The 24,015-nt window shown below is 36.7% G+C and overlaps 1 protein-coding gene across 4 annotated transcripts; it reads left to right on the plus strand.

Moving 5' to 3' along the window:
- The first annotated feature begins 6,331 nt into the window (after positions 1-6,331).
- On the plus strand, positions 6,332-20,844 carry ENPP4 (ectonucleotide pyrophosphatase/phosphodiesterase 4). Of its 4 annotated transcripts, XM_050789031.1 has the most exons (5): positions 6,613-6,667; positions 7,196-7,382; positions 13,898-14,756; positions 15,397-15,567; positions 17,438-20,844. In XM_050789031.1, the coding sequence occupies exons 3-5, from the start codon at positions 13,931-13,933 to the stop codon at positions 17,800-17,802; spliced, it is 1,362 nt and encodes a 453-aa protein (XP_050644988.1). In that variant the 5' UTR covers positions 6,613-6,667; positions 7,196-7,382; positions 13,898-13,930; the 3' UTR covers positions 17,803-20,844. The 4 variants fall into 4 exon arrangements, with proteins under 4 accessions (XP_050644987.1, XP_050644990.1, XP_050644989.1 ...); XM_050789030.1 differs by lacking the exons at positions 6,613-6,667; positions 7,196-7,382 and adding an exon at positions 6,332-6,582; XM_050789033.1 differs by lacking the exons at positions 6,613-6,667; positions 7,196-7,382 and adding an exon at positions 6,362-6,582 and having other exon boundaries at positions 17,441-20,844.
- Positions 20,845-24,015: the final 3,171 nt, after the last annotated feature.

Below are 24,015 nucleotides of genomic sequence, written 5' to 3' on the forward strand. Positions count from 1 at the left end.
TTTTAATATCTTAAATGGGCTGTACTAATTCTGGAGATTTCAAGGAGGATCCAAGGGAGGGTTTCTGAGTAAAAAGAATTATTTTAATCATACTGTTAGGAAGAATGTTTATGAAATTCTACATACATTTTTGGAGTACCATAGTTTGAGATATAAATATCCTTGGGGGAAAGCTATAGGATGACCAATGATTAGAAACACCAAATAACAATTTTAAAAAACTGAAAGAAATTAAACAAGTCCAGAGGTGAGCCACTTTAGCAAGAATCTTTAAATCTGAGAGGAAATATTATCTTATTTCACTTATTCTAAAATAGATTTTTTTTTTTCACATTTTAACATCTCTGAAATCAGAATGTTTCTTAAACCTGATTAGCAACAATTTTTCTTATACCTTTTAAGGTATATAAAATAATAGGATTTCTTAACAAAGGGTATATCTTGGGTTCAGTGAAATACTGAAACACAAGACAGTGACAATTTTCTCCATCTCTATTGACACATCACAAATGGCCCAGGTCTACGCCCTTGCGTGGGTGCCTCCTGTGCGTCTTTATTTCCACAAGCCTGACTACATTTGAAGCTCCAGTGCCAACTGTGCATCTCACTGGCTGCAGCCTGCCTGGCTCACCCAGGCTGCACGGATGTCTCTCATCTTCTTACAGCTCTTGCTGTCTGTAGCACCTATTTTCTGTTTCTCTTGTTTAGCATTTATGCTGCCGCTTTGTTGACTAAATATAATTTATATTATCTTATCAGGTTATAAACATCTTTGAACTCTGAAACTAAATGGTAAACACCTTGAGCCCAGAAAATTTGCCTCTATCTTTTGCTTTCTCCCAGGGTCTAACACAGGGCTCCTACATGGTAATATTCAATAAATATTGATGATGATGCCATTTAGGTATAGGGTGATCACATATTTCATCATCCAGACCAAGACATTTTGAAGGTGAAAAGGGGCACAATGAATATTTATGGGACACAACAGGCATACTCTAGGACTACCCTGGGCACTTCACATATAGACGCCTTTCTCCCTACTACATTGTAAACTTTTTGAGGGTAGAGATAATGTTATCCTCATCCTTATTTCAATAATACAAAAAGTATAGTGCTTTGCACCTCATTAAGTACTAAATGAAATATGATTCTTTCCCTGTCTACAACATAATATGATTTCAACCAACCTTTCCAGCCTCAATCCCAACGATCCCTCAAATATTTTCCAGGAAAATTAAATTATTTTCAAGAACGAATATACTTCTCTTATCTTGGTGCCTTTGCCAATGCTATTCCCTCAGCCAGACATTAATAGTCACCCAAAGATGTCTACATCCTACTCCCCAGAACGTACAAGTTACGTTACATGATAAAGGGGTCCTAGCAGGCGTGATTAAGTAAGGGTCTTGAGAAGAGGCGACATTATCTTGCATCACCTAGATGGGCCCAATGTGTAATCATGATGTGAATCCTTATCAGGGAAAAAGGAGGCAGGAGAGTCAGAATCAGAGAGGGAGAGATTAGAAGATGCTTTGCAGATAACAGTATGAGGCCACAGGTCGAGGAATATAGGTGGCCTCTAGAGGCTGGAAAATGCAAGGAAATGAATTCTCTTCAAGATCTCCAGAAGGAATGTAGCCCTGCTGACCCATTCTCATCTTCTGACCTCCAGAACTGCATGTAAGAAATTTGGGTTGATCAAGTCACTAAGTTTGTGGTAGTTAGAGCAGTCATAGGAAACTACTTAACACCAGGCTAATCTGCAAGAATTAATCAAACACCAGCTCATCCTGAATCAATTTCCTGACTTCTTGCAGCTGAATTTAACTTCTGCATGGTTTAACCTCTTCTCCTTTTAGGACTCTTTTATAGCATTTACCTCACTTGATGGTATAGTGTAAACACATGGTCCCTCTTCTGAGCCCTTATTTAGACACAAGTAGTAGAAACCTAATTAAAACTGGTTTAAGCAAAAAGATAATTTACTGAGTCACGTAAAGTGAGAAGTTCAAGGATGCAGCTTCAGGGAAACTTGCACGTGCTCAACATCATCACGTGTCAGACTCCAGCCCTCCGCTGTGCTTTCTTCTGTGTTGCCTTCATTCTCAGGAAGACTTTCCCTTTACAGTGACAATGATGGCCACCAGCAGCTCCAATGATTGCTAAATAGGTAGAGTATCAACAATTGCCAAATAGGTAAGCTTATACTCTACCTATTTAGCAATTGTTGCTGAAATACTGACTCTTTCCCAATTGTTTCAACAAAAGTTTCAGAATTGAGTCTTTATGGCCTGGTCTGAGGCATGTCCCCATCACTGAACTAATTCATGTGGTTAATGGATTAAAATGGGCTCCAAAAGGCCAAGCTTGAGTCAGAGTTAGGGTGACCAACTCACCCCGATTTGCTTGTTGCTTTTCTGATTTTAGGATTAAAAATCCCATGTCCCAGGAACCTCTTGAATTCGGGACAAACCAAGATAGCTGTCACCTTAGGAGTCTGCCCTGCAGATGAGCGGAATTACAATCAGCCCCATCTGACTCCCATAGTCAAAGAATGAAGGTGGGTTGGTCTCCTGGAGGAATCGCCAGGAGAAGGAATAAATGCTGGGCAGGCAAAAGCAACAGAGTAATGTCCTCTCCATTCGCTTTCCTAGATTAGAAGCACCTTGAGGGCAGGGAATGAATCTTACTTATTTTTGTATCTTTTGAAAAATTGAACACATTGCTCTCCACATAGGAAAGCCTCAAAAGAATTCATACTGATTCTTTCACAGCTTTATTAAATATTTGGAAAAATTCCTTCAGAGTGAAGGGTCTAACACAATAGTTCATGGTGGTTAATACAGAATCATTTTTTAAAGGAGCACTTAAAAATATTTTACAATCTTAACTTGATTGAGATTATTCCAATATAATCTTACTGAAAATGGAGTAGGTAAAAAGTTTTCACCAAAGGAACTTTCAAAATCATTAAAATTCAATGATTCATGAGGTCCTTTTCCCCTGTTACATTTAAGATAAAATCCGTATTATTTACTTTAACATCTAATTTATGTTAAAAAGTGAACCTTAAATACTCTCCTTGAAATTCAGTTATTTAGTTTCAGTTGCGTTGTTTAATTAGAACTGAGCAGTGGACAGGAATTGTTTTTCTTTGGGCAGGGTGTGGCTTTTGCTCTGAAACCTTTTTCCTGTAACTTCTAACTTCTGACATACTCCTGCCAGCAATGAGTTATACATCACAATTAGGAGTATAGAAGAGAAATAATTGTATAGAGAGCTATGTCTTTAATTTTGAAAACAGGATAAGATTTTAAAAATATTTTGTGTTAATGAATAAATATTCAGTCTTAAGTGTAGTTCATGGGAGAAAAAGAAACTGCCTTTGACATGCTGCTTCTAAATCTGACATTGCCCCATAAAGGCAAATACTCTAGTTGTACTTAGTTTCTGTGCATTTTTTTTATTGATAAATAATAATTCTAAATACATTTATAGGGCAGATGTGATATTTTGTTACATGCATTGACTGTGAAACAATCAAGTCAGGGTATTTAGGGTATCCATTACCTCAAGTATTTATCATTTCTATGTGATGGGAACTTTCAAGTCCTGTCTTCTAGCTATTTTGAAATATAAAATACATTTAACTATAGTCTCCCTACTCTGCTATCAGACATTAAAATATATTTCTTCTATCTAACTGTATGTTTGCTCAGTCATTTCTCTGTGGGGTATATTCATTTGTAAATAATAAGTTTAGACTATTGCCTCTAGTCCATTTCAATCTCTAACATAAAATGGGTTTAAAGGCTCTCTATATTTCCAAACTATGTAAAATTCCCTTTGCAAAAGCTGAGCTGAAAGAACATTATAAGTGAATATTATTTTGCCTACCTAAATAAAACAATGTTTATGTCTAAAAATCACATTGTAAATAAGAAATGTATGTTACTATTATGTTTTCTTTTATTATCATTAAATTCCTACAATGAAACTATAGTGAACTTTGTGGCCGACTTCCCAGCACACATTCCACCTCATTTCCATTGAGAAAAAAAGCAAAGTTTGGGCGAGACCTCAGTTTAAGATGTGGACTGCATTAGTCTACAGGTAACCATGTCCTTTGCTGGCTTAGATTGGGATATGTGACACAGTTCTGTCCAAAGTGATTGAAGGAGATGGTTGCTGAAGACTTCTAAGAGACAGAAGAAATCTAGACGTCATTTCTATCACCCAGTGGAAGTGCAAAATGAATTACATGGTTCTTGTTGCTGCTGGTAGTTATATTTCCCACTAAAGGAACCAGAAGGCAACTCTGTTAAAAGCCAAGTGTAAAGCTGCAAAGAACTGAGTACATTATGATATCGTTGAGTTGCTAACTCAACCAGTCCTGAAGTCTGCCTTACCTCTGGACTTCTTGTTCCACAAGATGATAAATATCCTTACTATAACAGGATTTTGGTTGTGGTTGAAATAGTAAATATATAGAGGATAACAAAAGTTTAGGGCCAAAGGTCCTTATGTGTTATTTTGTCCCTCTGTTCCTGACCACTTTATCTTACAGAGCAAGAGCCCCGGCAGCATGAGATGCCCTAATTTAACCCAGCCACACAGGCAGTAGCAGTGGATAAAGAAAATTCTTCTCTCCTGATGCCCATCCAGCTGCTATCTTCACCACACATCTGACCTAGATGGCATACAGTTTTGTCCACCCTTTAAGCACATATGCACCTACTGAATGAACAAACAGGATATGCACAATACCCCCAAATGCCACAAAATTTAAGTTCTGCTAAACTTAAATTTTATGTAATTGGACATCACCTAAATTCTCCCAAAACTTGGCCTTACCCTGACTATTGTTCAAATCGGGGTTTTTTTTTTTTTTTTTATTATAATGATAATAATCCCCAACACGTGTCAGACACTGTGCTGAATACTTTACTTGCTTTATCTCATTCATTTGATAGTAAGAGGTTGGTATTGTAACAAGATCCATTTTGCAGATAAGGAAATGAAAGCTCAAATAGGTTGAGACACTGGCCCATGATTGCTCTGCTGGTGAGTGACAGAGGGAGTATTCAAACCAGATCCTAGGGTCTTCAGGTTCTAGGGATTCAGCTACATACCCATTACCATCCCCTCCAGCTCTGAAAGCCCACGGATCTAAGATGCCCATATTCACCAATGCACAGGCCAACCTGAGACTTAAAACTGGAATTAATTTATCTAGGCACAAACTAATAATCTAACGGAATACATCTATTGCCTGATCATCTCCATGGCTGCTTCCAGATTGTTGTTAACAGCTATATTGTAAAGCTCAGACCAAGGGGACCAACTTCAGAATTTGTTATCTAAGGTCCACTACTGCAGTTTACTAATCCAGGTACTGGATTTACAGCTATTAAATGCTTAACACTTGAGGATATTACATGTCATTAATATTAATTTATTTGCACTTTTTATTTGAGCTGGAGATACAGTAGTGAACAAGAAAGAAAATACCTCCCGGAGCCTGCATTTTAACATGGGGGACAGTGAACCTGATGCACCTTTAAATGTTCCATTAAATTCAATAATGATTTAGTAAGTACTTCTACACCAAGTTCTGTTTGGCACTACAGATTAAAAAGAGAAAAAAGATGCTATCCTCTCATTGCCAAGTGTGCCTGGACAACCCAACTATTAGCGAATAATTCTACTTCTGTTTGGTAATTGCTTTTTATGTTGGAAAGTTTAGTTACATTATTCTATTGAATAATCTTTCCATTAAAAGCAGGAGCACAATCCCACATACGCGTCTGTCAAAGCACCCAGTTCTCAGCTGTAACTCATTACTGGTTCCCTGCCGCAGGGACTGTGCTGCTTTTAACCTTACTTCTAAACTATTACCCAACTTCCCCTGTAAAGGTGCTCGCTTATCCAGTAAGACGGACAGACTTCTATGGTAGATCCACGTTTCATTTATCCCAACTCTCTGGATCTGGCTGAAGCCTCTCTAGACTTGTGCCGGACCTTGGTGCAGCCAATGTTGCTTTCTCCGCGGTCACCTAAGCTGCCAGGTGCACATTAACTAAGTGGCAGAAGGTCATCGGCTTGGGAATTGCCAGAGCCCTTTCCCGGACTCGCTGGTTTTCAGGTTCCCTGAAGGGCATCCAGATCTAGGATAAGAAAAGGGCGTGGTGGGAGAGTGGAATGAACCTCTCTACTCTTAGGTCCAATTCGACCCCTCCAAGAACCTAACCAATCGGAAAGAAAGTTACATTCAACTCTGGCTCTAGCATCCAATCCAAGGACGTGTCTCAGACTCTGCTGCCCTGTCCCAGCCAGTCCCGAGCTGGTGCCGTAGACGCTCGCCTGGCAGCTGCGCACATTCGGAGCGCCCCGAGCGGCGCAGATAGGGAGGTTGGGGCTGTGCCCCGCGGCGCGGCGCCCGCCACTGCGCAGGCGCCTCAGGAAGAGCTCGGCCTCGCCCCTCTTCCTTGAGGTCCCCCTTCCCCGCAACTTCCCACGAGTGCCAGGTGCCGCGAGCGCCGAGTTCCGCGCGTTGGAAAAAAGCGGCGGCGGCGGCTGGTGAGTACGCGCCTGGCGCGCTCGGCGTTCTGTGGGGCAGTGTCACCCCCTCCCCAGTCCACGAGGGGCTTTGAAAATAGAGATGGTGAGACGATACCCTCTGACCCATTCTCCCCCACTACACGCACGTCCCCTGGGGCGCGGCGGGGACGTCCACGAAGGGACTGAAAGAGCCAGGGAGGTGGCGGGCCGAGGCGGAGGCCAGTAAGGGAAGAGGAAAGAAAATTTAGCAGGTGGTTGTGGAACTGGGGAAGGAAACCTGTGGTGTTAAGTGTGAAGGGAGGGAAGTCAGCTGAACGGTAGTGGAGGAACCTAAGGTGGGTCTGGGGTGAAAATGAGGGGAGCTGGGGAGGGGTCGCCAGGCTTTTGGTTTTAAAGGAGAACCACCGATGGCATCGACATCCGTCTGTCTGGGGAATATTAGATTAGAGTTTATGTTAATTATAGATATATTTAAGAACTAATTTCCTAGAAAACAAGCCAACCAAACAATAAAAGGTACATTTAAGTGCCTTTTTAAAGGGCTGGATTAAAAGCACGTAAGGACTTAAAAACAATGCTTCCTTTTCTTGTCACAACCACCCTATGAGATCATAGCATTCCCATTTTACAGATGACGAAAGTCAGGCTCAGAGAAGTGAAGGGACGCGTCCAATGAAGATTGTACAACTAGTGACAGGCGGATTCAGCTTTACACCACATCTGATTCCAGAAGGGCTTTGCTTAATCAGGCAATCTGGTGGACCCAAGTCTGAAGGGAAGATTTGCCAACTACTGTGAAATATCAGCTGCTGGTTTCAGTATTATGATCTTTTATTTCTTCTCACCCCCCCACCCCCGAGATTGTGTCAAGCTATTTTAAGGAAATTAAGAAGGCTGCAGCACTTGTGCATCTTCCCCCCCACCTCCACTTAGATTAGTTACAGGATATAATTTGGAATAAATTCTGATGAAATGACAAGGTGTAATGGAGGGAGGTATTTTACTATGTAGAAAGTAAGATAAGTGTGTTTTGAAGATGCTAGAAAATTTTATGTATGCTAGAAATTTCTGTGTGTTTTACAGAATTGGAGAATAATTTAGAATCCTACGATTTTTAAGACCAAGGAATTTTTTTAGGGAGTGTATATTTTTCCTTAGACTATAAGAAAGCAACTGATAATAATCTAAAAGTAACGGCCTTATTTATAGACATAGAATAAAGTTTTTAAAGGTGTATGAGAGTTTCATTGTATTACAGAGCAGATGGCATGCTAATGGTGACAAATATCTTTCACCATATCCTGTAACGGTTTATCCTCTCTTGGCTTCACATGGGCTAAGAATGCCCCAGTGAGAGTTGACTGCATTCCATCCATGCAAGAAGGTCTTCCCAGAGAAGTTAGAAGGTAGTTTGTTCCCTGAATTGAAGACTAACTCATACTTCCAGTTGTTTTGGGGATATTTGGTTGCAGTCCACAGAGGTCTGCTTTTTTTCTTCTCTTTGACATCTTTTGGGTGTGAAAAATTACAGAATTTCTCCCAATATTTTGTAATATAACAGTTTCATTCCCTGCAAACTTTATTTTCATACCTTGGAAACTGCTTGAGAACTTCTTGTTGTTGGTTTGTCTGTAGCTTAACACTCCCTGTTAGAATGAGACAGAATGTGGTAGACATGGATCCAGCACTGCTAATAAAAGAAGAGTTCTGTTAATAGTTTGGAGATTATTACCAGATTTGTTAACTTGCTATTACTGGATTTGTAAACTTATTGAGGACATGAAATTAGTAAGAATGCAGTAAAGCAACTGATTGCTTTCTGAGCCCAGCCAGTCACTGAACTTTAGCTTCATCATATACAAAGTCATATGAAAGGTCATCATATGCGAGGAGATGAGACTAAATTTTTCCTAGTGTATTTTATAGTTTCACAATAATATTCTGCCTGTCATAGTATAGACTTGGTTCCCCCTGCCCCCGCAACAGCTTTGTAACTAGAATGATAAAGGGAAACTAATTTTGAGGGCCTGTTCTGTAACCTTTACGCATCCCCATTTTACACACAAGGAAACAGAAGCCAGGAAAAGTTGGATCTACCCAAGATCACCCATCTACTAGTTGTGAGCTCAGGTTCTGGGACCCTTCTGACTTCAGTCTATAGTCTTTGCACTTCGTCTGTAATCCTAATCCTGAGGACAAGGACTGCGACGCTTGGATGCCAGCAGTGTGCTGAGGGATTACTGAGCCACAGGATTAACAGCATGTGTTCCTGGAGCATCCTTTTAACTCAAGATTTGAGGAAGAAGCATTTTGATTAGTATTTCGTAGGGGAGGATGGACACAGGTTTTTGGTCTGTTTTGCACATGGGAAGTGATATAAAGCTTTCACATTAAAACAGTCAAGTCTGTATTATGGAGTATAAAATTCACTTTTTTTTGAGGTAAAATGAGATTAGATGTTTCCTGTTCTGTGGCGGGACATTTAATATTACAATTTCACTTCCCTCTGCTCTTTTTAAAAAAATAACCTTTTTATTGAGATATAAATCACACACCATTCAGTTCACTCATTTAAAGAGTACAGCTTTATGGAATTGTGCAACTGTCATCACAATCAATTTGAAAACATTTTCATAACCCCCAAAATAAACTTTATACCTACTGGCATTTACTACCCATTTCTCCCCCAACCCCTAGCCCTAGATAGTTACTATAGTTACTTTTAGTCTCTGTAGATTTGCCGATTCTAGACATTTTATCTAAATGGAATCATACAATAAGTGATTTTTTGTGACTGCGTTCTTACATTTAGCATATTTATCCAGGTTGTAAAATGTGTCAGCACTTCCTTCCTTTTTTTGTCAAATAATATTTTATTATATGGATATATCACATTTTATTTATCCATTCATAAGTTAGTGCACATTGAGATGTTTCTACTTCTTGAGTCTTACAAATAATGCTGCTGTGAACATTTGTGTACAAGTTTTTGCGTGGACATATGTTTTCATTTCTCTTGGGCACATGCCTAATAGTAGAATTGCTGGGTTTTATGGTAGTCCTATATTTAACCCTTTGAAGACTGCCAGAATATTTTCCAAAGTGGCTGTACCATTTTACATTTCCTGTAGCAGTTTATAACAGTTTCATTTTCTCTATCAACACTTGTTATCTCTTTTATTTACTCATCCTTCTGGGTGTGAAGTGGTATCTTATTGTGGGTTTGATTGCATTTCTCTGATGACTAATGCTGTTGAGCATCTTTTCATGTGCTAATTTGTCATCTGTGTCTTTGGAGAAATATCTTTTTCAGATCATGCTCATTTTTTAATTGGATTATCCGACTTTTTATTATTGAGTTGTAGCAGTTCTTTGTATAGTCTAGATACAAATCTCTTCAGATATATGATTTGCAAATATTTTCTTCCATTCTCTGTGTTGCCTTTTCACTTTCTTGATGGTATCGTTTAAAGCATGAGACTTTTAAATTTTGAAGTCCAGTTCATTTCTCTTTTTTGGTCACTTGTGCTCTTGGTGTGGTATCTAAGAACCCAGGGTTACAAAAAGTTACTCCTACATTTACTCCTACATTTTCTTTTAAGAGCTTTACAGTTTTAGCTCTTAACCAAGGTCTGTGATCTACTTTGAATGAATTTTTGTGTATGGTATGAGGCAGGGCTCCAATTTGTTCTTTTGCATGTGGATATCCAGTTGTCCCTGTACCATTTGTTGAATTGTCTTGGCACCCCTCTGCTCTTAGAGGTAAATCTACTGGAAAATGTTTAGACATACTACAATATTCCATTTTTAGTAATTTCTCTTAGCGTTAAAAATAATACATTATGATGTGTGAATCTCAAACACACTGTTACAAATATGTACTCATAAATTTATGAGTATTTTTCCCCGTGAGAAGATACTGTGCCACCTATTTGCTAATTGAAGTCTATTCTGTTATTTGGTGTTGTAGAACAAAATTGATTAAAGTATAAAGCCTGTCTTTTTCCAGATGACAGCCTGATTTATTATTTTTGTTATTTATGCTCCTGCTTTATTATATATTTGAAAAGTATAAGTTCTTTGTTCCCTAATACATGGCACATACATATACTTTTGTGTTATGGAATTAGTGATAGTAGATATTTGTTGAATGATTTTTTACAAAATGACCCAGGTGTCTGCTGAGCCAGCCTTCGTATGTAGGAACTAATTTTAGGATATTCTGGAAATGCAAACTAATACTGAAGAGCTATTATAGACCACCAAGATGAATGATGATTATACTTTACATGTTGTAATACATTTCAGAAAGATCGTGACAATGAAATATGGTGAATGGAAATTCAAGTTGACAGTTATTTCTGTATTTATTTCACAGTAATTTGCATGCAAGTTGGGCCTGGATATTGGAGGGACTTGAATGTGAGACTCAGGCATTTGGGCTTTTTGTATAGGCAGGGGGATCTTTTGAATATATTTTTAATTAAGGGAACATGAACAGAGCTGTGCCCAGGGAAACTGAGTTGGCAGTAGATGTGAGGTGAGAAAGTGGAAGGTGGTTGAGGTAGAAAGGTGAATTAAGAGACAAAAGTGCTCTGGACAAGAGGTATTGAGGTCTAAAGAAATATAGCAGTAGTAGAGATGGATGAGTGGGTAGCTGTTAAAAATGTTTGTTTCACACGCAGGTTTCTGGCCTCTACTGTGGGCTGACTGAATCAGAATCTCCTAGTTATAGTGACTTGACAGCTGTACTTTTAACAAACTTCCTTCAGTGATTCTTATGTCTGATGTGCTGTATTAGATGATGTGAAGATAGAATTGACTAGACTGGCAACTGATCATATACTCAGGGGATCTCTTTGTGATTGAGAGAATGGTGAAGCTGTTTTAAAGGACTGGGAACTAAGGAAGGGGGAAAAGATGTGGAGGTATAGAGAATGCATTCCATCTGACACATATCAGATTGGATTTGGCAGCAGAACAGCTGTGCGATGGGATAAGACTGGTTGGGAATATAAAATAGTTACACAGGGAAAGAGCCAGAGAAGTAAATAGTGTTTTTCAAAAAGTAAATTTATGAGTATGTTTTCCCTGTGAGAAGATACTGTGCCACCTATTTGCTGATTTAAAAGTCTCTGTTGTTGGAAAGAAATATTTGGATATGGGGAACGATACTCAGAGAAACCAGGGAATCTACTCAATCCAAGCTTTCATGGAGACCTGCATGCCCTTGACACAACTTCTAAAATTGTAGCAACCCACATGATATTGTCATCTGATTGAACCCAGTTAAAACTCTCTGAGGGAGGAGTTAAGTCATACATAAACACTGTGTTGGGGGCATAAAATATTGAATGAAAGGGGAAGTACCATTGTCTAGTTTCTTGATAGCTGAAATTGCTGAGATATGACTAGGGCTGTGTCTGTGGAAATACCCATATGCCTCCTCTACCCCTTATTAGGTTTGTTACTCTGTCCTTTGGAGAGGTGGTTTTGTTACTCTGCATTATTTTTGGTTATTGGGGAGCACCAGGAACAAATGTTCCATGCACCATATTCAGAAGGCAACCTGTCTCAGATTAAAATAGTAGAGATTTTCTAGACCCAAGATCCTCATAAATCAGATTCTGTGCCTTTGGTCTTTCTAATTTTAAGTCAGTTTTTAAGAGGATCACAGCCTCTGTCAGTAAGTATTTGACCACAAGTACACAGATCCTCCAGGTGGCATGTTTGAAAGAAAGAAAGAATTTCCAGTCTACTTGAGAGAATACACAATACATGACTCCTGAACTTCATAATCATATTAGTTAACTTGCTGCTCTTCATACCTGGGACCTCAACATGCATACCCATTACCATGTTCAGGGTCTTCTTAATCTGAAATAATGCATTCACTTGTTGGCATTATAACTGCAATCCCAGATCTTTGCAACTTTCACTAAAAGTTACTCTTAACTAATCTTAATTAGTTCTTTGACTTCACCAGAACCTCTCTACTCACATCTGTCAGTTTCAGCTTAGATGCTACAGCCCAAATTTCAGCTGCTAAAGTTAGCATCTTCAACTTCCTTTGTCTTCCTTCAGTTTCTGGCAGAATCTCAAATCCAGGGAGGATCAGCTGCCTGTTTTGTTCATGCCTGTGCCAGGTTTACTGAGTTGCTAGAGAAAACCAGTCAACCATGTCACTATGAAAATTCATGACAGCTGTCAACATTGACCCCAGTTCTGCTGTTTCCTCACACTTTCTCCCATCCTCCACATTAACTATTTCAGACATTTTTTCTGTTCCTCAGACCTCTGAACCTTTTACCAGTCTGCTGCCTCTCAATAATTGACCCTACCTCTGGCAACTCTCTTCACCTCCAGTCCTCAAACCTGTCCGCTCCCCTACCTTTGCTCCTTCTCTCCTCTTACAATCGAAGAGGCATCCCGTCCATCTAAAATGAATCATTCTGCCTAAATCACACGTCTTATTTTCTTAGAGGCCAAAGAAGATAGAGACTGAAGGCAGGGAGATTTATTAGGGAAAAGCTGTTTTTGTCATCAGTGAATTGATTTTAAAAAAAAGAACAAAGAATCAGAGATAGCTTTAAGCCTTGGGAAACTATTAGTGAAAATAGTTGTTGATTGCAAAAAGGAAGTTTAAGAGGGACGTGGTAGTAAAATTCATTTCAATAGCTATTGGATTTCTTCATAAGTTACTGGAGCATCCATGTCCCTGTAGGCTTTGTATGTTTGTTAATCAACTTCATGTGACTATTGGGGCATGTACAGACTGATGGGGGGCTTTTTTTCAATAGCATTTATTTCTTATCCCCCCTTTTTTATAGCAATATTTTCCACAAGAACTGGCAATAAGCCAATATGGTAGAATTTCCACCAATTATTTCTGTGGGTTAAAGAAACTATAAAGTACAATTTATTAAACTGGAAAAATAATCATCATCTCTGGAGCCTCTGAAAGCTTGGCATTAACTTTATATTATATAAAAGAATCATTTTAGTGTCTGCATCTATTTTTATTAAGCCTTTAGAAGAATTTCTAATGCAGCTAATGCGCATGACAGCCTAGGAGGAGTATTGATGTGGAGTATAAAAATGGTCCATATAAAGGATAGAGTAGGGCATATATATAAACAGGAAACTGGACAAGTAAAGACAATTTTTATTTTTTCCAAGTTTAGCTTTATTTTTAAATAAATGGCATTATTTAAGTTAATATAGGTAAAGCTGGCATATAAATATTGGTTCTCTCCTCCTGTGGGCTAAAATTCTAAAACTTAACCCAAATGAAATAGCATTGCTACTTATGAATTGTGTTTTTACATTTTAGGAACCCTGATTGCTGTCGTTCAACGTGTTCATTATGAAGTTATTAGTAATACTTTTGTTTTCTGGACTTATTACTGGTTGTAGAAGTGACTCTTCCTCTAGTTTGCCACCTAAGTTACTACTAGTATCCTTTGATGGATTCAGAGCTGATTATCTGAAGAACTATGAATTTCCTCATCTCCAGAATTTTATCAAAGAAGGTGTCTTGGTAGAGCATGTTAAAAATGTTTTTATCACAAAAACATTTCCAAACCACTACAGTATTGTGACAGGCTTGTATGAAGAAAGCCATGGCATTGTGGCTAATTCCATGTATGATGCAGTCACAAAGAAACATTTTTCTGACTCTAATGACAAGGATCCTTTTTGGTGGAATGAGGCAGTACCTATTTGGGTGACCAATCAGCTTCAGGAAAACAGATCAAGTGCTGCTGCTATGTGGCCTGGTACTGATGTACCCATTCACAATACCACCTCTTCCTATTTTATGAATTACAACTCCTCAGTGTCATTTGAGGAAAGACTAAATAATATTACTATGTGGCTAAACAATTCAAACCCACCAGTCACCTTTGCAACACTCTATTGGGAAGAACCAGATGCAAGTGGCCACAAGTATGGACCTGAAGATAAAGAAAACATGAGCAGAGTGTTGAAAAAAATAGATGATCTTATCGGTGACTTAGTCCAAAAACTCAAGATGTTAGGGCTGTGGGAAAATCTTAATGTGATCATTACAAGTGATCATGGGATGACCCAGTGTTCTCAGGATAGACTGATAAACTTGGATGTCTGCATCGATCATTCATACTACACTCTTATAGATTTGAGCCCAGTTGCTGCAATACTTCCAAAAATAAGTAAGTAAACATTCAGCTGAGGGATACTATTATTTGAATGGGGCAATTGATTGAGGGGGGTGGGTTGTATAAAAGAATGAAGCTCTGGCTTTTTGTAGTTTAGAACCATATACTCAGAGTGAGATTATATGTGTTTTTCCTCTTCTTTACAAGTTTAGAGCAGTTGACTTACGGTTTAGTTATATGGGTTATGGTTTAGTTTCAAAGTGAATATTGCTTTGCTTTTGATATATCTAATTACTTGCACTAATGGAAAAAGGAAATTTTTATCCTTCAACATCTTAGATTTTAGTGTGTGATGTTTAGTGGTGACAGTGTGAGGTACCTTTCTTCTACTGATCACAGAATTAGTAGTTAGTAGTAACATGTAATTAGTTTATGTTTACTTAGGAAGATACACATGAAAAATGTCCCCTTTCTATAGAAGTCCACCACGGTAATCCACAAAGTGAAACAGATTTGTTAATGTTTGAGAAAGGTGTGTGTTTGTGTGTATCAGTCCCCAACACTGTCACATTATTATTGCTCTGTTTTTTTAAGAAGTGATTTAATAGATGATATTATCCAGTTATTCTAGTTAGACATATTTTTTCCTTACCAATTATAACTTGTTTCCTTTGCTGTTTCCTTTTTTTCTCAGATAGAACAGAGGTTTACAACAAACTGAAAAACTGTAACTCTCATATGAATGTTTATCTCAAAGAAGACATTCCTAACAGATTTTATTACCAACATAATGATCGGATTCAGCCCATTATTTTGGTTGCAAATGAAGGCTGGACAATTGTGCTAAATAAATCATCACAAAAATGTAAGTATTTAGTTGAGATATTTCTGTTGTATAGTAGGAACAAATCATGTCTTGTGATACCGTTGTGTTAAGAGGGTACTTCGACTTAAAGAAGTTCACACAGAAGAATTAGTTCAATTTTCAACCAGATAATTCCCAGGTCTTCATTTCATAGAATTTACAGTAATCACAATTTCACCTTTAAATTAGAAAGTAGATTTAAGAGTGAAGGCATAGTCTTACTTTCTTTCCAAAACTGCAATTACTGTCAGTAATTTTCAAGATTCATTCTCTTGATTTATACAAAATAAAAGAGAGAAGTAAAGAAACAGTAAAAGGGGAGAGATTAGCTAATCCTTGTTCTTGTGTGTGTTAAAAAAAAATTTGTCTGAGTAACCCTAAGTCTTCCCCAGTGACAAAATCATTTACCTGAATGCTACAGCTATTTAGAACACTGGGCAAGAACCAGAAAGTAACCAGACAAAAAAATCCACCAAGTGAACAAAACAGATACATCAAAATCTCTCCTTAAAAATGTATAGGAGAGAAAATGTGTAGGGGAGAGTTACAGTTCTTGCCTCAAACTGAAGCTTATTTATCCATATTTCATATTCAATTCAAATGCTTTTTTAAAAATCTAATTTTGTGGCCTATACTAAGGGTCAGCAAACTTTTTTAGTAAAGGGCCAGGTAGAAAATACTTTAGGCTTTGTGGGCCAGCTGGTCTCTGTCTCAGCTACTCAACTCTGCCTTTATTGTGTGAAAGCAGCCATAGACAACCTGTAAACAAATTGAAGTGGTGGGTTTTAGTGAAACTCTGTTTACAAAAAGGATGGAGGGCTGACCTTCGCTATGGGCTGTAGTTTGCAGTTCTCTGATATATAGCAATTTAGAAGTATCAGGCAAGCATAGGACAGACTCAGGGTCAATGAAGTTTGTATTATTTACATCAGTGTTATATGTTGCATATTCGTTATTGAAAACTGCAAGTACAGAAAAGCATAGGAAAGAGAACAAAAACTATCCATAATCCCTCAGTACAGATTTATAGGCAAATGTTAATTGTGGGCATTTCCCCCCATCCAATCTTTTTTCTTATATATATATATGTGTGTGCGTGTGTGTATGTTTTAATATTGAAATCTTTCTGTATATTCTGCTTTTCGTCATATTTTTTATTTTTATGATGAAATATTTCAAACATACCACCAAAGAATAATATAACAAATATCAATATACTTATCACTCAGTCACCTGTATGTAATATGAAAGTGGGAGCTCATTAAATACAGCTGGTGTGCATTAAATGGCAACATTTGTTAAAGCTAAAAATTGGAAATTTATTATTGGAGTTGTATTAGGGACTATCATACGCTTTTCTTTAAGTCTAACTTTTACTGGGATGGAGTCACCAGGTTAGACAACACATTCAATGCAAGATCCTTCCTCTAACAATTGAGATAGGTTAGGCTGCAGATTTTCTTTTTCTCCATTTTCTGGCATTACTCATTCTGCTCTTCCCAGTTACACAGAACCCTCAGCCTGACCACTGTCTTTATAACTAGTACTGTTTGCAGCGAGCTTTTGCAAACAGTGCTGAGATTGCCAGGTGAAGTAAGTGGTACTAGGGCTGAAAGATAAGTACGTCAGGTTGAGAAGTGGTGGTAAAGTCTGAGGGTATGACCAGTTGGGAAAAGGGGCATGTGTGTGTGTTTGTGTGTGTGTATTTGAGAAAGAGAGAGGGAAATAGGGAACATAGCTGAGTTGAAGAAATAGAAATTTTTATTTCTGGTCCCTTTCTGAAAGAATTGAATGTGTATATACTAGAAACAAGTTATTTTTTCCTAAAAAGTCTGATCTTATTTACTGATGTTGTTTTGTTCTTTTTCAGTAGGTGACCATGGTTATGATAATTCTTTGCCTAGTATGCATCCATTTCTAGCTGCCCACGGACCTGCATTTCACAAAGGCTACAAGCATAGCACAATTAACATTGTGGATATTTATCCAATGATGTGCCACATCCTGGGATTAAAACCACATCCCAATAATGGGACTTTTGGTCATACTAAGTGCTTGTTAGTTGACCAGTGGTGCATCAATCTGCCAGAAGCCATCGCAATTGTTGTCGGTTCACTCTTGGTGTTAACCACGCTAACATGCCTCATAATAATCATGCAGAATAGACTTTCTGTACCTCGTCCGTTTTCTCGACTTCAGCTACAAGAAGATGATGATGATCCTTTAATTGGGTGACAAGTGTTAGGGCTTATACAAAGTGTCTTTGATTAATCACAAAACTAAGAATACACCCAAAGAATAGTGTTGTAACTATGAAAAAGAATACTTTGAAAGACAAAGAACTTAGACTAAGCATGTTAAAATCATTCTTTTGTTTTCCTTGTGTTTTGTTTTGGTTTATTTGCTAATAAGATAACCCTGACCATAGTAACAATGTTAGTAAATCATTAGGTCACATCTTCTGGTAGGAAATCATTAGGTAACATCAACCCTAACTAGAAATACTAAAAATGGCTTGAGAAAAATACTTCCTCTGCTTTTATTTTGCAATGAAGATGTGATACATCTTTAAATGAAAATATACCAAAATTTAGTAGGCATGTTTTTCTAATAAATTTATATATTTGTAAAGAAAACAATAGAAATATTTATGCAATTTGTGAATTTTGTATATTAGGGAGGAAAAGTTTCCTATATTTTTATATTTACCTTTAAGTAGTTTGTATTTCAAGTACCCTCTTGAGGTAGGAAATGCTCTGTGTTGGTTAATAAAGTTGGAGCAGACAGAAAAGATATAGCAAATGAAGAAATATTTTAAGGAAACCTATTTAAAAAAAACAACTGAGACCATTTGATAAAAGCGTGAGTTGTCACCATTACATCTTAAGCTGTTAGTCTTAAAGGTTATATCTTTTGAAGATTGTTGTTAATAAGAAATTCAGAAGAAAAGAGAGACAAGTGCTTTTCTCTCTATCTGTGCTTAATGCCTTTGTGTAAATTACTTAGTTGTTTGTGCGTGCCTGTGCAAGTGTGTTTGTGTGTAGTTGTGTGGACATTATGTGACTTACTATAGAAGGAGGTCGGAGATGGACTGTGGCCAGGCTTCCACATTCCTGAAACACACAGATCTCAGGAAAGGTTATTTTTGCACTTCATATTTGTTTACTTTCTCCTAACTCACAAGTTAAAATCATAACTTAATTTCATTAACTTTTATCTTTTAACTCTCTCATGTTTGTTGTAACCTGAGGTATCCAAATGCTGCAGAAAAATTTATGACCCAAATACAAATCTCAATTTGACTGGGACAGAATGAGGAATGGAGATTTTTATATTTATCTTTGGGACTATACCTTACATTTTAGGCTATAGAATAGTTAAGAAATTTTAAACAGAATTTAGTATCTTTGGTCTTTCACACCATTCATATGTTAAGTGGCAGAATAGCCTTAGTGCTACCTCCACTTTTTTCTCCAGTCTTTGCATCACAGAAATAATCCCTCTGTTTAACATTTGTTCAGAGCCAAGGGTTTATTGTGAAGAACTGTCATCCTGCTTTTGCTAGCTGGTACCTTCTAGTAATCAAAATTAATATGAAGAAACTAGGTTGTGACAGACTAGATTATATTTAATAGGGGAAGAATTGGGCTCAAGAACCATTCATCAGTACATGAGATAAGCAGTTAATAGTATGATCTGTAAAGTTTTGACAATATAAAATAAACTTGGTAACTGTTTTACAAATATAAGAGTGTAATAAATATGCAGCCCAGTTAAATGTTGATTATCTATGATGGTAAAGAAGAACAGTGGTGCCAGTCATCAAACATACAATGCATCCTATTCAGTCACTGCTAATTTCTTGAGCCCGGTATTTGCTGCCTGTTGTATTTGGGGTTGTTGAGAGGCATTTTCAAACCCTATATAAATAATCCATGCTGTTGGTCATAAATTGACTGTATTAAGAACAGTAAAATAAATGAAATAAAAACCAATAGTACTAATTTTGCTTTAAAAAATTTCCAATTTTTTCACATAAAACAGTAATCCTAAAGGTTAATATTAATAGTTGATCTAAACAGAATAATAGAAAAGTTCTACTTTAATTTCCGTTAAAAAGCGAATAGCATTGACACATTTAAAGCTTTTCATTTAAAGAAGTAGATGTTTTTGAAGTATCTAAAATAGTAGCAGAATATTTTATACTTGGTCCTTGCAATGGTGTGAGTTTTAATGATTGCATTAGCGTGATTGGTGGTTATCAGTTTCAGAAATCTATACTTGGCATCCAACTCATGAGTGGATTTTATATAGTATGGAATACGAAGGGATGTCCTGTCAGTATCTTAACCCTTTCAACAAGATATTTACATATTTGTCTTTCCTTACATTCTCAAAATATTGACTTGTAAATTAAGCAAAAATTTAAAAAGTATATGTTGATGGAACAAGAAGAATAGTATTTATTTAATAAAACATATATATTCAACTATGTGTTGATTCATTTGTATCTTTAAAAAAATTATCACTGTTAAAGCCATTGACTCCTTTAGTACACTGAGAAAATCTTACAGTAAAACTAGCCTCTTACATTAAGGTTTTGGTGTGTATTTTGTTAAATAACTAATATACTGCTCTATTTTCTGGGTGGTAGAAAGTATTTGGCTCCAGGAAACAATACCCCAAGGTAATGGGAAAGGTTTTGATTAAGTGTTTTTAATTCAGTCAGTAAATTCAGAATAGGTATATTCATGTATAACATAGGACAGTTCTGCTGCTGTTATTTATATGCAGTTCTTCTGGTAAATAGCAATAGAAAAAAACTTTCAATGTTTATCTATAGGTTTTGTATTATTATTCCATTAAGGTTTGGCTTAAGAATTTATAGAATTCTTGGAACATTAAAGGATTAAAATGTTTTTACATTGTTCTTGGGTGTCTCCTCCTTGTGCCCGTATCTGATAAGCTTTATGGATGATTGCATTTAATTCCTTTTATTTGGAGGGTTTTACTTCCTTGTTAACACGTAAAGTTATAAATGAAGGACAAGGAGGAGATGGAAAATGTGTATTTATTGTCAATTCTTAAAATAGTATGTAAATAAAATAACATGAGTGTGCTTTAAAGAAATGTGTTATGTAGTGCCTTAATTTAAATTAAAATATTTTTGACTTACTTGAATTCAGAATTAATGACTTTGTTCATGATTTTAAAAATTTGTGTGAATAAAATCTACCAAAACATTCTGACTGTAATTATTAAATATAAAGTTCAGTGCCACTGGTGATTTTTACATTTGTTACCTTCTTGCAAAATATACTTACTGTGCTAGATGTTGACATGACTTAGTAATATAGAAGCCCAAATAGATATTAGGATTTTTTAAACTCTTTAACAAAAATTTTAAAACAGTGTATAAATATACAATCCAGCACAAGGACATCATTGGAAAGAAAGCCAAGATAAGTTTTACAGAGCCTCCAGAGCTGTAATTTATTGGCTTACGGTAGAAGAGAAGAGATTTGAAAAAAACCGATTATAAAATAGCGGGGATGATGGGGGAAGCAGTCTAATATTTAAACTTTGTTTTGTACATAGCCATAGGTATTTAATGACTTGTCCAATTGCATATGGATTCAAGAAAGTTCCCTCTATTAGAGCAGTGATAATTCATTTCCTATTTTTGTATTAAGAGAACACTGCTAAGAATTGTAGGAAAAGAAAAGAATAAATGGCACTTTTTTTACTCTGAAAGAGAATTATTTCAAAAGTGGTAAAATGTTATTTATACCAACAAATTACCTATGTGTACTCATGGGTTAACTCTTGCTGCTGAGAGCCTTGTATCCAGAATCATTTTCCAGACCCTGTGCTTCCTGAGGTTCAGATGCTAACTTTGCCTCTTTCCCCAACTCCCAGCCTCCTTAGTGCCTATGTTTGGTTATTATTTACATCCTTCTCCATCCACTCCAGTAGTGTACTCCCACACACATTCACAACCATTGCTTGAAAGAATATGTGAGAATCTAAATGATCCAATTGGGCTTTGGAGTCCTGTAATAGACATGCTGATCACAACATATATGTGTATGTGTGTATGTAAGTATATGTGTAAGTGTATATATATGCGTGTGTGTATATACTATATAGGCACACATGTGTGTATATATAGTTCTGTATTCTAATGTATAAGTATGTGTATATGTTGAAATGACTAGATCCTCTGACTCCTGTCCCATGGTCAAAATTACCTGGGAGGTAAAAGCAGAGTCTATATCCAAAGAGTAAGCCAAACTGCTGTGCAGGCTTTCTGTGTGTCCACAAGTCTTTTTTTATTCCTTTGGCCTCTGAAATGTCATTTCCACTGTCAATACACAACCTAGTGAGCTCTTCTACTGACAGCTCCATGATGATGATTTATAGACATGTCTCCAGTCTAGACTCTCCTTTTGTGTTAAAGATACAATTTGCTGTTAATTTAATCAGCATTACATTCATATCAACCATGCTCTATCTCACTTTCGTAGGTGGGGTGGTGGAAAGGAGCAATAGAAATTAACCCCAAAACAAGTATAGAAAATTTCACTATACAAATAACCATTTTATAAAGGGGCTTCTATAGGTTAGACAGAGTACTATGGATTTACAAAATGTTTGAAATATCCACTGAGGAGAGTATGTTTTTTACACTCAAAATTTCTGTGAAGATTCTCCCCCTTTTTTTCGTAATCTTAAAAAGACATGTTGGGTACTGTATCGAGTACTGCTAGACTGTGTAATTCAAACCAATGCTCTTACTGAGGACTAGAAAATCTGGACAAATAAAAGATTGTGTTTATGCGTTGAGGAATTTCCAAGAAAGTGAAGAATGAAGAGGTTAGGATTTAGAAGGGAAAAAGTCCCCATAAACATGAGTCCCTAAATGGCATCTGTGAATTGTAGAAGAGGCTGCTGAAGGGCTGAGAAGCTAACCTAATCAAAAGAGACTAGGAGGGGGTGGTTGAAGGAGAGAAGGCACAAATGTGAATGTATCTATTAAAGTCATGCATCTGCACTATTTGGCACAAATAAATTTGAAAATATAAATGAATAATTTCCTAGGAAAAAATATTGTTGGATAAAACTGACTCCAGTAGAGGAAAAGAAAACAAAAACATACCAGTTTCTGTATTTAGGAAAAGGTTGAGACAGTTATAGTGTACAAAAAATATCAGACTTCAAAGACAATAATCCTTTTTTTAGTGACTCTATCAGGCTTGGATATCGTTTATATTTGCCTCGAAAAACTAATATTTTAGAAAATGAAATATATTATTTTTAAGGTGAATAAAACTGATATCAAACTTAACAAAATAGCACACACAAAAAAACTATGGACCAATCTTGAATGAGAGAAACATTTTTCAAAAATGAGAATTCAACCACATCAGTAGTTAGATGTAAATAGACTGAACATTCCAGTGAAAAGGCAGAGATTATCAAATTAGATGAAAAAGCAATATCCAACTACATGTAGTCTACAAGAGAATCACTTTAAGTACAAAGACACAAATTGAATTTTAAAAAAGGATAGAAAATAACGTGCCATGGAAACTGTATTAGTCCATTCTCACTCTGCTAATAAAGACATACCTGCGACTGGGTAATTTATAAAGGAAAGAGGTCTAATTGACTCACAGTTCCACAAGACTGAGGAGGCCTCAGGAAACTTACAATCATGGCGGAAGGGGAAGAAAATATGCCCTCTTCACATGGTAGCAGCAAGGAGGGAAGTGCAGAGGAAAGTGGGGGAAGCCCCTTATAAAACCATCAGATCTCATGAGAACTCACTATCATGAGAACACTATGGAGGTAATTGCCTCCTTGATTCAATTACCTCCCACCAGGTCCTTTCCACAACACGTGGGAATTGTGGGAACTACAATTCAAGATGAGATTTGGGTGCAGACACAGCAAAACCATACAGAAACTAGCCATAAAAAAGCTATAGTACACATATACATATTAATATCAGACAAAGGAGTCTTCAAGACAGTAATTTTCAGAGATAGGGAGATTTCATTAATGTACAAGCACCAATATGAAAGGAAAGTATGACAGTTCTAAAAGTGTTCATACCTAAAAACAGCTTAAAAACACATTAATCAAAAACTGATGGAAGTAAAGAAATAATTCATAAACATAATTGAAGAATTTAGCACTCCTCTCTAAGTCATTGATACAACAACCACACCAAGAAAAAAAGACGATAAAGATATAGAAGACTTGAGTGATTTTATCAACCACTTTGACTTAAATGAGATTTAGAGATTACAGCTCCAAACTGCAAAAGATATTCTTTTTGTAAGTACGCATTGAAGAATTACCAAGTTAGGCCATACACAGGACCAGAACTCAGTAAATAATCACAAAGAATTGCAATTTTACAAGGTATATTTTCTGACCACA

This window comes from Macaca thibetana, chromosome 4 (assembly GCF_024542745.1).
Source record: "Macaca thibetana thibetana isolate TM-01 chromosome 4, ASM2454274v1, whole genome shotgun sequence".
Classification (NCBI taxonomy): domain Eukaryota; kingdom Metazoa; phylum Chordata; class Mammalia; order Primates; family Cercopithecidae; genus Macaca; species Macaca thibetana.

Excerpts from the sequence above, each read along its gene's own strand:
- ENPP4 (XM_050789030.1), top strand. The coding sequence starts at position 13,931 with ATGAAGTTATTAGTAATACTTTTGTTTTCTGGACTTATTACTGGTTGT. Across the intron at positions 14,757-15,396 it reads TGCAATACTTCCAAAAATAA|ATAGAACAGAGGTTTACAAC; the intron begins GTAAGTAAACAT and ends TTTTTTTCTCAG. Across the intron at positions 15,568-17,437 it reads AAATAAATCATCACAAAAAT|TAGGTGACCATGGTTATGAT; the intron begins GTAAGTATTTAG and ends GTTCTTTTTCAG.